This window comes from Erinaceus europaeus, chromosome 1 (assembly GCF_950295315.1).
Source record: "Erinaceus europaeus chromosome 1, mEriEur2.1, whole genome shotgun sequence".
Taxonomy (NCBI): Eukaryota; Metazoa; Chordata; class Mammalia; order Eulipotyphla; family Erinaceidae; genus Erinaceus; species Erinaceus europaeus.
The window spans coordinates 31,767,360-31,784,524 of NC_080162.1; the positions used below are offsets into that span (position 1 = coordinate 31,767,360).

Consider the following 17,165-nt stretch of genomic DNA (forward strand, 5'->3'; position numbering starts at 1 on the left):
TTTACCAGATCCTATAGTACTACATTTTCCAAATTTCAAATATGAAGGCTTTCATTTTCTCCCTTTCTTTCTACATTCATTTCTCAGTATCACTGCCAAGTTAAATCTCTATCTTTTTATTTGTCTCAACCACCTTTTTCTCCATCATTCACTTCCTTTTTTCTGGACTCTCCATCTGAAGAACGGCTCATATATGGCAATAAAAAAGGTACAGACCAGACAGAGTAACATTGTTTTGAAATATGACTTCATTAAGTTACCCTCATGTCATTGCATACTGTTTATGCAGAGTCCTCTTGGGCCTTATGCAAATTTAGTTTATCTGAATTAGAACTTGGTGTTTTTTAGAAGTCATATTCCAAGATATCTGTCTTTCTGTGCATGGAAATATATTCCCTCTTTTTTCATTCCTCTTGTTTTAAAATTCCATCCTTTTCTTATTTGTAATGTTTTGTACTTTTCCCTGCATGATTAGGGTGTTTTATTGTCTGTCTTATTCCCCCAAATAATTATACTGTGGACATTTACTTTTATATTATGCATGAAGTGTTTATAGACTGACTTAAAATCCTGATTTGTACAGTGTTTTATATTCCAGTGAATTTTAATATTTGAAATCAGCATAGTATACATGTCATTTTATCATTATATAAATTAGGCTGAAAATATGGATATACTTCATTATAGCCATCCTCCCCTATACCTTCTACAGTTTAGCTGTTTTAAAATGATAATCACCTTTAAAACAAATTTTTATATTAATTCATTAAAAGAGAATCGTGCTTAGTCTAGTTTTGTCTTTGGACAAAACATAGTAAACTTTGTTTTTTTCTTTGTCTAGTAAATAAGGAGATTATACTTTGCAATATCCCCCAAGTCTCTTCAAAGTTGAGTATTTTGTGATTTTGAGTTTTAGTAATTTTTGGCATTTTAAGACTACTGAAGTAGTATCATGATAACATACAAAGTTTTAGACTGTAAAACTTTGTTTTAGCTGTAACTTCAGTGCTCATAATACTTACCACCCATCACAAACATGGTTATAGGTCTATTTTCTCTAAAATGTGTCTTCATTTTCATCTTTGAAATTAGATTTCTTTTTTTCTGTTTCCATGTGACAAGATCACTACATCTTGGTTTTTAAGTATATGTGTTTGTGGGATGCTTGAATTTTAAATGAGGTACTCTATCTCAGAAGATTTATGGCTGTATAGACCTTTGTGTACCTAAGGCCTCTTTTGGTCTGGTGTCTTTAGCCTTTCCTTAACCTTCTCTTCAAACATAATGTTTTCATATTTATGTTTTTATCATGGTGAAACGGAGTTCTACAGAATCACACTCTTGGATCCAGGGTGATTCTAGTTGCTATATATGAGATAATAGGACTCTGAGATTTATTATTCTTTCTGGAGGCCAAGGAAGAAAGATACAATCTTTGAGTCATTAGCCAACGTTCTAGTAACTTTTGATATTTTCTCTGTTGTATCACTGATAAGGCAGCATAGTTTACACTTTAGATATGAAGTGTTAGTGATCCCTCAGCCATATTTTTAGTCTTTTCCCATTGCTTATTCCCCTTGTATCATACTCAGTATGTAGCAGTTTGTATATGTTTGCATGAATTTCACTTAGGCCATAAGACTGAGATGTAAATTGTTGAAATGCTAGTATGGTGCTTAAGTTTGGGGTCACTTGCACAGTAAATGCTTCATAACACTTTTCTTTTTTTTAATATTTATTTTCTCATTACCCTTGTTGTTTTATTGTTGTAGTTATGATTGTTGTTCTTATTGATGTCGTCGTTGTTAGATAGGACATAGAGAAATGGAGAGAGGAGGGGAAGACAGAGGAGGAGAGAGAGATAGACACCTGCAGACCTACTTCACCACCTGTGAAGCGACTCCCCTGCAGGTGGGGAGCCAGGAGCTCAAACCGGGATCCTTAACGCCGGTCATATCACTGTTTTTAAACTAAATTAAAGCAAGGAGACTTGTTTTGTTATTGTATGATGGAATATTTTCTACCTGCATGTCAAAGACTTTTATGGTAGCAAAACAGAGGGCCATGTGACTTAGGTTAACTATAAATTCTTTTATGTTGGTCTGCATGCCATAGGTTGTCATGAGAAATAAAGATTGTAGTTTTGTTACCATTTATTGTCCTCTCGTGTGTAGTATAGGTTGAGCTCTATTTTCTTTCCTGTTGTTGATTTACTGTTGAGTTAATAGTCGTAAAGTTTGTGGATTATTTTTCAGTGTATCTATATCAGGTCCCAGTATTAGACCATGAGGGAATGAGAAGATTTGGGGCATGAGTTCATCTAGTTTCTCTCAGATGAGCTGGCAGCAGGGGGCTTGGTGTTGGTTCATTAAAAGTGTGGATATAACAAGCTAATAATTGCACAAGTGTGACTGACCTAAACTTGAGTCTTTCTTTCTCTTTATTCCATTGAAAGTAGGTTCAGCTGCAGCCCGGAAAGAAATAATAAGAAACAAAATTCGAGCAATTGGCAAGATGGCAAGGGTCTTCTCTGTTCTCAGGTATTGATTTATTTTTCCTAATTATTTGTCCTTCAGAAATTATTTTTGTTGTGCTTTGTTACAAGCAGTGTCCTTCCTGACATCTAGATGCAAATAGAAATATTCTTCTTGTGAGAAGCTAGTTGTGGGGAGTCGGGCTGTAGCACAGTGGGTTAAGTGCAGGTGGCGCAAAGCGCAAGGACCCGCATGAGGGTCCCGGTTCCAGCCCCAGCTCCCCACCTGCAGAGGAGTCGCTTCACAAGTGGTGAAGCAGGTCTGCAGGTGTCTATCTTCCTTTCCCCTCTCTGTCTTCTATCTCCTCTCTCCATTTCTCTCTGTCCTATCCAACACCAATGACAACAATCATAACTACAGCAATAAAACAACAAAGGCAACAAAAGGGAATAAATAAATTAAATAAATATTAAAAGAGAGAGAGAGAGAAGTTAGTTGTGTTGGTCCAGGAGGTGGTTCAGTGGATTTTCAAGCATGAGGTCCTGAGTTTGATCCCCAGCAGCACATGGAGTGATATCTGGTCCTCTCTTCTCCTTTCTCATTAATAAATAAAATCTTTAAAAGAAGGAGAAGAAGTTAGTTATGTATTTACATGTTTAAAAGGGAACTGAAATCCCTTTGAAATTAGAGTTTTGCTTGTTGGCTAGGCTGGAGTATATGCAGTTTCATCACTGGGACTTTTTCATTCAGGTTTATAGATGTAGATATAGTGAGAGACAGACACAGACAGGGAGAGATACCACAGCACCATAACTTCTCTTAGTGCCATTTAACACTTATGTATAGCACTTACCGTATGGTGGGTCATGTACATGACTAGACATAAGTCCTATCTGTGAAGTGAACTTTTTCTCTGGCCCCTGAAATGGGTTCTGAACCTTCTTGCTTATTTTTCTTAGCTCTTATCCTTCTGTGGTGAACATACTCAGTCTATACCTTGAAAATAAGAATATGTTTAGAAGAACAGGCACTTTTTATATCTCAGATGAACTTGCCTATTTAGGAAGTACCTTTTGCTGGGGCCACAGATTGACTTTCTGTGTTAAATGTGTCCATAAAACTTTATTAAATTGTCTCGTAAATTTGTATTTGTAAAACTAGTTACATCAGGGGGCCAGGCAGTGGCACACCTGGTTACGTGCACATACTACACTGCACAAGGACCTGTGTTCAAGCCCCTGGTCCCCACCTGCAGGGGGAAAGCTTCACAAGTGGTGGGCAGGGTTGCAGGTTTCTCTCTGTCTCTCTCCATTCTCTATCTCCCCTTCCCCTCAATTTCTCTGTCTCTATCCAATAATAAATAAATAAATAAAGTTTAGGAAAAAAGATTTAAAAAAAGAAAAAGAAGAAAAACCAATTACATCAGACATTCAAAATACTGTATTTTGTCTGTTGTATATGCCTACCAATGATGAGTCTCATTGTTTTTAAAAGTTTTTCAGAGAATACAATGTATTTCTCAGCTGTAAGGCACATTCTCATATATCAGACATTCAGAATATGGGAAACTATATATCTTGGAATTGAAGGAAATTTGCTAGTAACAATGCTGTAAATTAGAGGCATGACCTACATTTAGACCCTTTCTTCTCTTTTAAAATAAATACTTAATGAAAATCTCTTTTAATTTCTTCTCTCGCTCTCTCCAGGGAGGAGAGTGAAAGTGTGCTGACACTCAAGGGTCTGACTCCCACAGGGATGTTGCCTAGTGGAGTGTTGGCTGGAGGACGACAGACCCTGCAAAGTGGTAATGATGTTATGCAAATTGCTGTGCCTCAGATGGACTGGGGCACACCTTTCTCTTTTGCTAACAATACACATAATGCATGCAGTGAATTTCTTCTGCTTTTTAGTTCCTGTCTCAGCAGCTAATACAGTCAAAATACTTAATGGTAGATAGTGTTTAATTAATAGCCTGACCAGGTCAGGAAGTTGACAGACTGAATATTCTTTTCAACTGAAAAATAGTGATTGCTTCCTCAGCTTTTCATGAAATGATATGGGAGCAACTCGGATCTTAATGTCTGAAATATTTATTTGTCTAGTGCACTCCTTCTAAAATCCCTAACTTTAGAATGTGAATCAAGGATAATCGTACTACTAAGACGGAAATGTAATTCCAGTTTTCTTATTTTTTATATTTTAATTTATGTAATTGTATTAGCTCATGCTTATATTTGCAGAGGCCTAATTTTATAGTTAACAATCTGCTTAGGCCCAGAACATTACTTATGAACTGCATTTGCCAAAAGATTTATGCAAGGTTTTGTACCCTGGTAAATGATACCAAAGTTTGTTTTTTGTGGTGTTTGTCAAATGTTTCGTGTATAATTGACTGTCTGTAACATGCTGTTTCCTTCCTCTGCAGATGAAGCTGCTTTCCTAAATCTGTCTGTCTTTCTTTAGGTTAGCTGTATGTTAGCTGTATGTACAAGTCTGTTAAATTAAGTTACTCTATCAGGCATTTGTCTTATATGTAGAAATTACTTTGTAGCACCTTGTTTTGAGGTTTGCTGCATTTGTTGCTGCACACAATGCATTCTGAACATGAATGTAACACTAGATACTAAGTTATTGTTATAAGGGTGTTATTAAGTGTGCCTTTATTTTGCATGAAAATAAAAAGAATTATACGTAAAGCATTTCTGTAATCTGGCTCATTGAATATTTTATATTAAAAAACAATTTTTTGGTGTAAGTATTTGTGTAACTTTTTGAAAGCACATTATAGATTGAATGTTAAAGGCTACAAACAGCAACTTAGAGTCTAGATTTCTTTCCATTGTTATTGGAAAGCAAAAAAGTGTGACATGGAAAGCCTTAATTTATTTATTGTTGGCATTTTTGACAACCCTCCAAGGGTCATTATCAAAATAAGCAGCAACAGCTCTGAAGTTTTCCTTAATCATAATAAAGAGTTGCTTTATGGTATTACAACTAGTAAATTTTTTAAAGAAAGGGAAACTTAAGTTTTTTATACATTCAATTGACTTTTCACAGTTTTACTTAGTCTCATAATAAATGCTTAAATAAAAGTATTTTCTCTGATAGGCAAATCATTTCTATTTGTAGTCTATACATGTTCTATTTTATATGTTATTGTGTTGTCTGCTACCATCACTGGTATTGTGAGAAGTACAACTATGGTTTGAAGTTAGAGTTTCAAATCTTCATTCTGAACGAGATTTCTTCTTATTTTTAAAAATAATTTTGAGGTAACACGGTAATAGGACAAGGGTTGTACAGAAGATCTATCTTTTTTTTCCTCCAAGGTTATTGCTGGGCTGAGTGCCTGCACCATGAATCCACCGCTCCTGGAGGCCATTTTTCCCCCCTTTTTGTTGCCCTTGTTGTTGTAGCCTGGTTGTGGTTATTATTATTGTCATTGTTGATGTTGTTCATTGTTGGATAGGACAGAGAGAAATTGAGAGAGGAGGGGAAGACAGAGAGGGGGAGAGAAAGATAGACACCTGCAGACCTGCCTCGCCGCCTGTGAAGCAATTCCCCTGCAGGTGGAGAGCCGGGGGCTCGAACCGGGATCCTTATGCCGGTCCCTGCGCTTTGCACCACATGCGCTTAACCCACTGCGCCACCGCCCAACATCCGTACAGAAGATCTATATACAGGAGGTCCCAGGTTCAGTTCCTAGCACCACTAGTAGCCAGAGAATTGTTTGGTTAAAAAAATGAAAGAAAAAAAATATATTGGGGGCTGGGCAGAGGCACACCCAATTAAGCACACATATTACCAAGCATAATAACTCAGGTTTGAGCCCCTGCTTCCCACCTGCAGGGGTTCTACTTCAGGAATGGTAAAGTAGGTCTGCAGGTGTCTTATTTTTCTCTTCTTCTCTTTATCTCCCCATCCTCTCTCAACTTCTCTCTGTCCCACCAAATAAAAATTGGGAGAAGGGATGGCCGCCAGGAGCAGTGGATACTTAGTGCTGGTACTGAGCCCCAGTGATAACCTTGGTGGAAATAAAAAATAAATGAATAAAATCATTTGACTCTCTATATATAGTTCTTGTCTTCCATTTTTCTTATGTTGTTAACATTGAGAAAACGAGCTAAAATTAACTTTATAAATGTATTTTAAAACAAATTAAGAGCTTAAATGTTCAGTAAACTTGCAAAAAATGTTAGTAGAAAGGATAAGTTTGAATAACATTAAAAATGTTACCCCGTTCCTTCTCTTTGTTCAGAAAAGAAGTTTCATAAATAAACCTGCATTAAGGTCATTAAGTTGTTCTTGGGTACATTATTACTTTTACTTTGTATCTACAGCAGACTTTTCTTTCAAATTCCGCAATTAATTATATAGCTAATTATATGTTTGTTGACAGCTTAGCACATCTACTTATTCTTAATTTTCATGCAATTTGAATCTCAGTTGTCTAACTTCGATACCATGCCCAACTACAAGGAAGATTTGAAAAACAGTTTTACTGAAGGGGCTATCTGTTTCTACCATGCATGGCATCAATTACTAGATGGTGCTGAGCTTAAAAGTTTAATGGGGGTTAAGCACATGTGGTGCAAAGCACAAGGACCGGCAGAAGGATCCCAGTTCGACCCCTTAGCTCCCCACCTGCAAGGGAGTCGCTTCATAGGTGATGAAGCAGGTCTGCAGGTGTCTGTCTTTCCTCCTCTCTGTCTTCCCCTCCTCTCTCCATTTCTCTCTGTCCTATCCAACAACAACATCAATAAAAACAAGGACAACAAAAGAGGAAACAAATAAATATTTTTTAAAAAATTTAATTTGGGAAACCAGGTAACACCTTAGCTCCACCAGGAGGGATGGCTCTTGATAACTTGAGCACTTAGTGGAAATGATGCCCTGTTATAGTATAAGCCCATTTTGAAACAAGTAACAAATTCATTAGAAAAAAAAAAAGTGTTTATATGTAAGACTGGCAAAATAGCTCAATTGGGAAAAAAAATAAATAAGTTGGAAAAATACCTGCTTTGTCATACATACAACCCAGGTCCCTACCATATTTGGGGAAGCATTGATGTTGTGGTATCTAAAAAAGTTGGCCCGGTATGGTGAAGCCTTGGTTATAACAAAAAATTTTAAGTAAAATTTAGTAGATATGTCCCATGATGTTAGTGTGAATAACAAAGTAAGATATTGTAACAGCAAATTTTTAAAAAATCTAAGAAGGACCTCAGTCCTGCTGTCAAAAAAATAAAAATTGTCTTCTCAGTAACTTAAAACTTTATGCTATTTCTTCTTTTTTTAATATTTATTTATTTTTGTTGCCCTTGTTTTATTGTTGTCATTATTATTGTTATTGATGTCATCATTGTTGGATAGGAGAGAGAGAAATGGAGAGAGATGAGGAAGACAGAGGGGGAGAGAAAGACAGACACCTGCAGACCTGCTTAATCGCCTGTGAAGCGACTCCCCTGCAGGTGGGGACCCAGAGGCTCAAACTGGGATCCTTACTCTAGTCCTGTGCTTTGTTCCACATGAGCTTAACCCGCTGTGCTATCGCCTGACTCCCAAACTTTATGCAATTTCTCAAGTGTTTTTTTATAAGCTACTCAGCTTTTTTGTAGTATTAATAATCATATTTTATGTCCACCTTTTTTGTGGAATTTTTTTGGGGACCTCACTCTGTAATGCTACCTTCAGCAGTACCCATATGAGAAAAATTGTGGCTATCTTTATTTTACTAATGTTTAATTCCTCTTGATAATTTATTTGTAGTATTGAGGAATGCAGTTGAAGGTAACACTGTAATCAAGCTTTTATTAAGGCCATGTCAAATTTTATACCATATAAAACTGAAAATGAGCTACGGGTAGCATAATGGTTATGCAAAACAACTTTCAAGCCTGGGATACCAAAAGTCCCATGTTCAGTCCCTAGCACCACCATAAGCCAGAGCTTAGTAGTGCTCTGGTTTTTCTCTCTGTATCTCTCTCATCAAAATAAATAATGAAAATATTAATAAAATAAAACAACTGAAAATTAAATAAAAATAGTTCCTTTCAAACAGAATTTTACAAATATCAGATCTTTCCAATTTAAGGATTAAGCTTCAAATGACCTTTTTCCAATTTTAAGTATTCAAGCTTGACATGTATAATTCTAAGGATAATGCCTATTCTTTTTAATATTTCACTTATTGATTGGATAGAGTAATCATGGGGGCCAGGCGATAGCACAGTGGGTTAAGCGCATGAAGTGCAAGGACTGGCTGAAGGATTCTGGTTCGAGCCCCCCCGGCTCCCCACCTGCAGGGGGAGTCACTTCACAGGTGGTGAAACCAGTTTGCAGGTGTCTATCTTTCTCTCCCCCTCTTGTCTTCCCTTCTCTCATGATTTCTCTCTGTCCTATCCAACAACAATAGTAAGGCAACAATAACAAGGGCAACAAAATGAAGAAAAATGGCCTCCAGGAGCAGTAGATTTGTAGTGCAAGCACCAAGCCCCAGCAATAACCCTGGAAGCTGGGAAAAAGAGAGGGAGAAATCACATAAGAAGGTGGAGAGAGGGAGAAAGGGGGAGGAATGGGAAAAGAGAGATGCCTGCTGCGCTGCTTCACTATTCATGCAGTTTCATCAACACAGGTGGGGACCAGAGCTTAAACCCAGGCCCTTGTGCATGAGAATGTGTACGCTCAAGCAGGTATACCACCACCCAGCCCTGATAACTGTTTTGTATTATTCTGAGAAGGATTTAGAAGTTTAGAGATGTCAGAAAAAGAAGAGAATATAATTGACCTGGAAATGCTTTTGCATATAAAAATAAAAACACTATATAGAATGATTTCAGAAGTATGCTGTCATACTTCATAATTTGAAATTTTTATTAATAGGCTTTTTAAACTATTGGTATATTCATAGGTATTGATATATTCCATAGTTTTAAAATGTATACATGTAAGTTATAGTACTTTATATTAAGTCACTTCTAGAAGTCACAAGTTGGGTTCTTGTTCACTTGTTTATTATCTTTATTTATTTGATAGAGACAGCCAGAAGTAGAGGAAAAGGGAGATAAATATATATATATATATATATATATATATATATATATATATAGAGAGAGAGAGAGAGAGAGAGAGGCAGATACCTGGAGCCCTGCTTCATTTGTAAAGCTTCCCAATCCCTATAGGTGGGGGCTAGAGGCTTGAACCTGGGTCCTTGCGCACTATAACATGCAGTCAACCAAGTATGCCACCACCCAGCCCCACAATTTCTAAATTATAAAGAAAATAATTCCCATTTTGAAGAATAGGAATTTGAACTGATCAGGTAGAACTGGGTCACTTATTTTCATTTTCTTTCTGGACAAATTCTGTTTGGGAAGATTTTTCAAATGAACAAGTCTAGATTTTTTTAGTGGTGTACTGTACAATGGATATACAATAAGTACACCTATGAATTATAGTTTACGATTAAGGATTCATTGTTCATTTGGCTTCTTTAGGTTTCTAATTCACTTTACTGTCTGGTTAGAGCAATATTCTTTTTGATTTTTTTTTTTTTTGATAGAACAGAGAGAAATTGAGAAGGGAGGGGAGGGGAGGGCAAAAGAGGGAAAGAAAGATGGACACCTGCAGACCTGCTTTGCCACTTGTGAAGCAACACCCCCTTCCCCCACAGGTGGGAACCCGAAGCTTGAACCAGGATCCTTGTGCACATCCTTAAGGTCCTTATGTATACTTAACCAGTGTGCCACCACCTGACCCTTGAACAATATTCTTTTCTAACAGTATGTTTTAATTCCGTAGATTCATTCGTATCTTTTGGCATTAATTGCTTTACATAAAATTTATTTCTAAATCATGTATAGTATTAAAAGGTCAATTCAGGAATAATTATTCTAATTTACCTTATTCTTAGAAGAAGCAAAATAGGAGGCCAGGCAGTGGTGCCACCAGTTAAGTGCACATATTGCCACATTCTAGGACCCAGGTTTGGGCCCCAATCCCCACCTAAGGCTATCAAAACAAAGAGTGAGACAGGTCTGCCAGTGACTTTCTTCCTCCCTCTCTATCTTCCCCGCTTTCAATTTTTCTCTGTCCTATCCAATAAAATGGGGGGTGGTGTGGGGAGAGATGGTGGCTTCCAGGAGTGGTGGGTTCATAGTGCTGCTACCGAGCTCCAGCAATAACCCTGGTGAAAATTAAAATAATAATAATAATGATAACAAAGAAGCAGAATAGTAAGGACAGGGCATTGTTTTAAATATTCTGAGTGTGTACACTTTGGGTAAAGTTGCAAATTGACAACATTGTTCTGTGCAGTATTTGGTTCTGGTCCTCGCTGTTTTATAGTTTGCTTTATACAGTTTGAACCAGAAATCAACCAAGAATCACTGATTACAGGGTTGGAGCTAGCTCACCTAGTAGAGCACAAGTTATACTGGAGAACTGTAAGCAGCAAAAGGGAGCTCCATGAATGGTGGAGTTATGTTGGGGTGGTGTCTCTCTTATCTCTATATCTGTCTCTCCTTCCTTCTCTTTATCTCCCAAAGAATGGAAAAATGGCCCAAGGGTCTAGAGAGATAGCTTAATATGAGCACAGAATTTGCAAGCCTAGGTACATTCCCTAGTGCCATTATAAGTCACAACTGATTGGTGGTCTGGTCTCTGAGAAGCTGCTCAACCACAGTATTGCTTCATTAAAAAGAATCATTGATAACAAAACTTGTGGCTGTGCTGAAATTCACTAAGTAGACTAGAGATAAGCTATACCAAGAATGCCTTTCTCATTTACATGACCTATATATAGGTAAATTTGTTGAAATACTTAGGATTTATTGCCAGTAAGACCTCTGTTCCCTCTCTTGATTCCTCTCTAGTTGGTAGATGGGCTTGAATTGATGTTTAGTAGCTTTTCTACTTAACTTGCAAAAATGAGCTGTTAGTACCTGAGGCAGGTTTAAGATTATGATAAACTAAATATGAATTTTTTTTTTTCTCTATTTGATAGGACAGAGAGAAATTGAGAGGGGAGGGGAGACAGATATACACCTTCAGTACTTGCTTCACCACTTGCACAGCCCAAGATGAATCAGACTCACTATCAAGTTTGTCGAGGTGGTGAAGCTTCCCTCCTGCAGGTGGGGAGCGGGGGGCTCAAACCTGGGTCCTTGTGCATGATAACTTGTGCTTAACCAGGTGCACCACCATCTGGCCCCCATATAAATGATTTTTAAAGCTATTGATGGTTAGTATCTTTATATATTTGGAATACTACTACTAGAATAAAAATTCCTTATAGGGGCCAGGAGGTGGTGCACCTGGTTGAGCACACATGTCAAAAGTTCCTTGTAGAAAAGAGGGGTCCCAAATTTCTTTTTTTTTTTTTTAAAAAAAAAAAAAACCCTTTTAAAGGGTGGGGATAGATAGCACAATGGTTATACAAAGAAACTGCCATACCTGAGGCTGCAAAGTCCCAGGTTCAATCCCCCACACTACCATGAGCCAGAGCTGCTCGGTGCTCTGACAGAAATAAAAGAGGGGTCCCTTTGGGTTGCCTATAAAGAATAGAGCTACAGAACTGTTAAATTTAAAAAAAAAAAAGAAAGAAAGAAAGAACTGTTAAACTGAATATAATTCACCAAGTTTACTTTTCTTAAGCTTTATTGAAGCCATACCTACTTTTATAGCTTTTGCTTTGTCATCTGAATTATAAATGACAAGAAAAACAATACTGACCCCTTTTAATTTATATCTTAGGAAGCCAACTGGTAGTGAATATTGTTTCAGTTAGACATAAAAGAAAGAAATCTCCAGTTTGCTCATCTACAGTTTTACCATCATAACTATACCGTAGCATTTCCTTGTAGTTGTGATGGATATGTTATAATAAACATTGGAAAAGTCTAAGGCTATCAAAACTCTAAATTCAAGATGGTAATTGATACTGGGGTACAATTGTATGGGTGCTGAGGTGTCTGTGTTTACAGTAAGTCTATGTGTTCTGTGCTCTGAGTGATGTCATAGTGCTGTGTGTAAACTGTGCAGTATCAGGATTTGGGGGATTAGATGGGGCTTTCTAATATGGATACTATTTATGTTAAATTGTAAATGATGATGTAGTATGGGATACTGTGATATTTTAAGTGACCATTGCCTTTTCTGCTGTACAATATGACCCTTCTCATCTCTCTCATTCATTTTGCATGCCTCTGCTCACTTCTGTACAGCCACAGTTGAGGCTATTGAGGCTGAAAAAGGTATGATCAGAGTCCTTGTGCTGGGCAGAGATCTGTGGTGTGTGGGTGGGCATTAGAAAATGTCCTGTGGATGTCTAACTTGCACAACCCAAGATGAGTCAGACTCACAATAAAGTTTGTCGAGTTTAACAGTCACTTCCTTTTTTTTAATCACTAAAATTTATTTCCATAGTGACAATCTGTTTTTTCACTTTTCTAATAGAATATGCAACTAGCATTTTGTTCCTGAATTTTTGAGAGTACAGCTGGTCATGCTATGACATTATAACATTTGAAGTTGCAGAAAGGAGTTATTCCATATTTTGCATGATTCTGTGCTACTCAGGTCATTCCCCTCCTACTGAAGCCTTCTACATAAATATTTGTATTAATTTTTACTCATTTTTTATATAAATATAAATTTTACTCATTTTGAGTAATTCACCTAAAAGTCCAGAAGCTCCTACAATGGCTTTTGTTTTGTCTGTTTTTTGCTGCAGTTCAGGCTATTGCTTGATAAGATATTTATATTCACATATATCTTGACTTGTTTGATATTAAGCATTACTGAATTCATTGTTGCTCCATCCATTGATCTGAATCATATGCACAGACTCTTGAGTTCCAGAGATTGCACTATTAACCAAAATATAACCAGTAAGATAGAAATATTTTCTCTCACATTTAAGTAATGGAGGGCTCATCATCCCAGATGAAGTGAATGTGAAAACATAACTATAAGAGAAGAATTACCACTTAGACAGTAATTACCTTTTTACTAACAGTCAAACACAGATCTAACTTATGGAGGCATTTCCCACCTTTTTCATTTCATGTTGGTGGTGATGGGGTAATTATACCTTACCCTCCAAGATAGATTTGATCTGCTAAATTTCAACTTAACTTTATCTCTCTACTCCCAGCCTCTTGGTACAGATTTGTATGTCTGAGATTAACCTTATTTAGCCTCCTCACGTGCCCCTACTCTTGTTGCTGCCTTACTTTGAAAAAGTCACTGGTAATCTTAGGGTTTGAGGTAGAAGATAATTGCTATAGTAGAAGTAAGATTGAGACTCCGAGACTAATGTCTGGAAGTTGATTTTGAAGGTAGGGGAAGGTTATTTTTGTGTCTTTTTTTTTTTTTAAAGCCTATGCTAACATTTCTATGAAGCTATAAGTTTTATATTTAAGTATAAACATTTTAAGGGAAAATCTGGAAGGGGATTAAAATAAGATTTAAGTGTTGCTATATAAAGCTAATGTCTTTCTTAAAAATCATGTTTGTTTTTTTTAATCTCAGAAATGTGTTTTTCAATTACTGACTTATCAAATTTGCATTTTATTAAGCAATACGAGGATTCTCTCCACCACATAGAATCTGCAGTTTTGAAGAGGCAAAGGGTTTGGATAGGATCAACGAGAGAATGCCGCCCCGGAAAGATGCTGTACAGCAAGATGGTTTCAGTTCTCTGAACACCGCACATGCCACCGACAACCATGGGACTGGCAACCATAGTGCCCAGTGACCCACAGCTTCCCAGAGAATCTCCCATCTCGGGGCCCTGAATGGACAGATCACCCAAGGAGCTGGAGGGGTTGGCCGAGCTGACTATGTAACAGTCCCTCTGGAGAAACCATTGTGCTTTTGAAACCCTAGTCCCTCCCCTTCCTGTATGGAGACTTGAGAGCCCTGGGATATGTTGTGCTATCTGATAAGATTGGGTCATCGCTGCCCAAGTGGAGAGCAGTGAGCAAGGGGCTTGGGGCAATTTCCAGTGGAGGGCGATTATACCTCCATTTATGCTTGTGGTTAACACATTTAAGTTTACAAATGAGATTTCTTTTTACCTTCAGTAGAATTAGATTTTGTTTTTCAATCATGACTTTAAATGCAATCCTAAGAGCTAATGTAGACATTACCTCCCCCCCCCCCCCAAATGTCTTTAAAGGATGAACTAGCATGGTCTTAAAATACATTTCTGAGGTTACTAAGCTGTATTTTGAATTTTGAGCAAAATACTGAGAAACCCAGTTGGCTTGTATACAAAAATGCTGACCTCAGGTCTATAGTTCTTAAATGTGAGTAATTCTGTAATTCTGTAAACCAAGACTGTAATGCAGTCTTGGCATTTTTCAATTATGAATGCATAATCTGTTTCTAAACAGAGTCTTACTTGAACACAAATCCACAAAGTAATTTAGAATATTTTTTGCCCAGATATTTTGAGATTTACACCCCAGAGGTTAAGAGAAAATCCCTAGATTTTGAAATTATGGTGAATTACAGAATTATTCATTTAAGACACTTTAAAAGAAGTTTGTATATTGTCAAAGTAAATTTTAATTCAAATCATATCTGTAAAACTTGATTATTTTGTGTATGCATGTTTTCATTTTGCAAATATTTAATATATAGACCTATAATGTACAGGTACGACATGTATAGGTTACCTAGATGTTATGAGAAATTTTAGTTTATTGTGAGTATTCAAGTCGCTTATATAGCCACCAGGGTGATTTGCTGCTGGCTTTCTATCATTTTTATGTTTTGAAGCAAATGAAACTTTTCTAATGTTCTGGAAGTGTTTTTGATTAAGCAACAACAGCATAGAAGCAATGGTCTATTCAATCACTCAGATGTTAATGGAAGCATAAAACTCAAGACTGCATGTTGAACACTTAATTTTGGTAGTTACAGAACTGCTTGGTTAAAATAAGTGGAACCATGTGCTGTTTTTTTTTTCACAATTATTGACCTGTATTAATTGCCACTGTAGCTTAGTATTTCCTTTTACTTTGGTGGCTTGCTTCCCTCATGCCCTGGAATACAACTCAGAGCTCCAGGCAGCGGAACCATCTATTGTTTTGTTTATCAGGAAGTGCACCCTGTATGGTCTCCTGTCTAAGTTGGAAATATTTTGCATGTGCAGGTCTATTCAAGTATTTTATAAACAGTAGCACACAATAAATTCCATGCATGGGCCGCTGCTCTTACTTCTGTGTTGGGTTTTATTTGGCAGATGAAGTTTGATTTGATCTTTTCATGCTAATCAGAAAAATTTATTAATAGAACTGGAGTATACCCTTTAAATAACAGTATGTCATGGGTAGTTCGTGCTAAGTTGAGAAATTATTTGAGTTGCTTTATTCCCCCCTACTTTTTATTACTCTTGCTTTTCTTTTTCTTCCAGAGCTTCACTACTCTAGGCCAACTTTTTTTGGATAGGAGACTGGCAGGGAGAGAGTAAAAGAAACCACAGTTCTGAAGCTTCCTTCATAGCAGTGGGGACCAGGCTTGAACTTGAGTCATACACTTGGCAAAGCAATGCATTTACTCAAGTGAGCCCTTTTGCTAACTCTTAGTACACTTATTTTATATGAGCACTAATTACTGTGCACTTTTATCTATTATAGACATCCTAAATTATATATTTGAAATCCCTGTTTCACTTAGCTTTAATTGAAAATACTGTTGTCTCAGGCTTCTTTGTGGTAGTTTTGAGAATTTCTTGGATGCTTTAATTGAAAATTATATATTTTTTAAATTTAATTTTAATGAGCAGGGAGATACAGAAGGAGAGATAAAGAGACCAGAGCTTCTAGGAAAAAGGTATCACTAATAATGCATTTTCTGGGGCTGGATGGTGGTGCACCTGGTTATAATTGCATAACGACTCCAGTTCAGACTCCTCCACCTGCAAGGAGGAAGCATCATGAGTAATGAAGCACTGCCATTGGTGTCTCTTTCTCCCTCTCTATCTTCCCCATCTATCTCAATATCTCTATCTCTGTCCAAAATATATATATATAATTGCATGTTCCTGCCATCATACTTCTTTCTTTGTCATTATCAAAATAAGCACAGCATTTGACAAATTGAAGAAAATCAGAATACTGCTAGACATTTCATGTTAATATAGTAACTTTAATAATAATTTTCCACAGTAACTATATTTTTATTTATTTTAAAGTATGATAGAGACAGAAATAAGGAGAGAGAGAGAGAGAGACACCTACAACCTGCTCCACCATTCATGAAGTTCCCCTCACCCCCTCTCCCTGCAGATGGGGACTCAGGAGCTTGAACCTAGGTTCTTGCACATGGTAAGTTGTTCACTTTACCAATTGTACCAGTGCCTGGCTCCTTAATAATAATTGTAATGTTGCACATTTTAAGCATTAGTTTAAATAGTTAATACATATATTTCCTTAATTCCAGGTAACAGAACTCAGATTGTCGATTATTACAGTTTATACTAATATTAACTTGCATACCAGTCCATGAACTGTCCATATAAAATTTTGCACTGCATATCTTAAAGATGATACTTGCTGTTGCTGCAATTATCAGATGCCAGGAATTTCCTTAACTCTTGGGTTCATCATTAGAGTTTGTAGAAATTTTGGACAAGCATAAAGCATCAGTAGCACCATCACTAGAAGAATTATGGATTAA

General features: G+C 36.8%; 1 protein-coding gene across 6 annotated transcripts in view; it reads left to right on the top strand.

Moving 5' to 3' along the window:
* Positions 1-15,703, top strand: part of PPP3CB (protein phosphatase 3 catalytic subunit beta) — a 63,548-nt gene extending 47,845 nt beyond the window's left edge. Inside the window, exons 11-15 of one of the 6 annotated variants that reach the window (XM_060177340.1) lie at positions 182-208; positions 2,456-2,540; positions 4,184-4,281; positions 12,701-12,730; positions 14,057-15,703. In XM_060177340.1, the coding sequence (XP_060033323.1) occupies positions 182-208; positions 2,456-2,540; positions 4,184-4,281; positions 12,701-12,730; positions 14,057-14,235 (419 nt within the window). In that variant the 3' untranslated portion in view covers positions 14,236-15,703. The remainder of the gene's footprint in view (positions 1-181; positions 209-2,455; positions 2,541-4,183; positions 4,282-12,700; positions 12,731-14,056) is intronic. The other 5 variants (XM_007520321.3, XM_007520322.3, XM_060177434.1 and 2 more) reach the window with 5 other exon arrangements.
* The last annotated feature ends 1,462 nt before the right edge of the window (positions 15,704-17,165 follow it).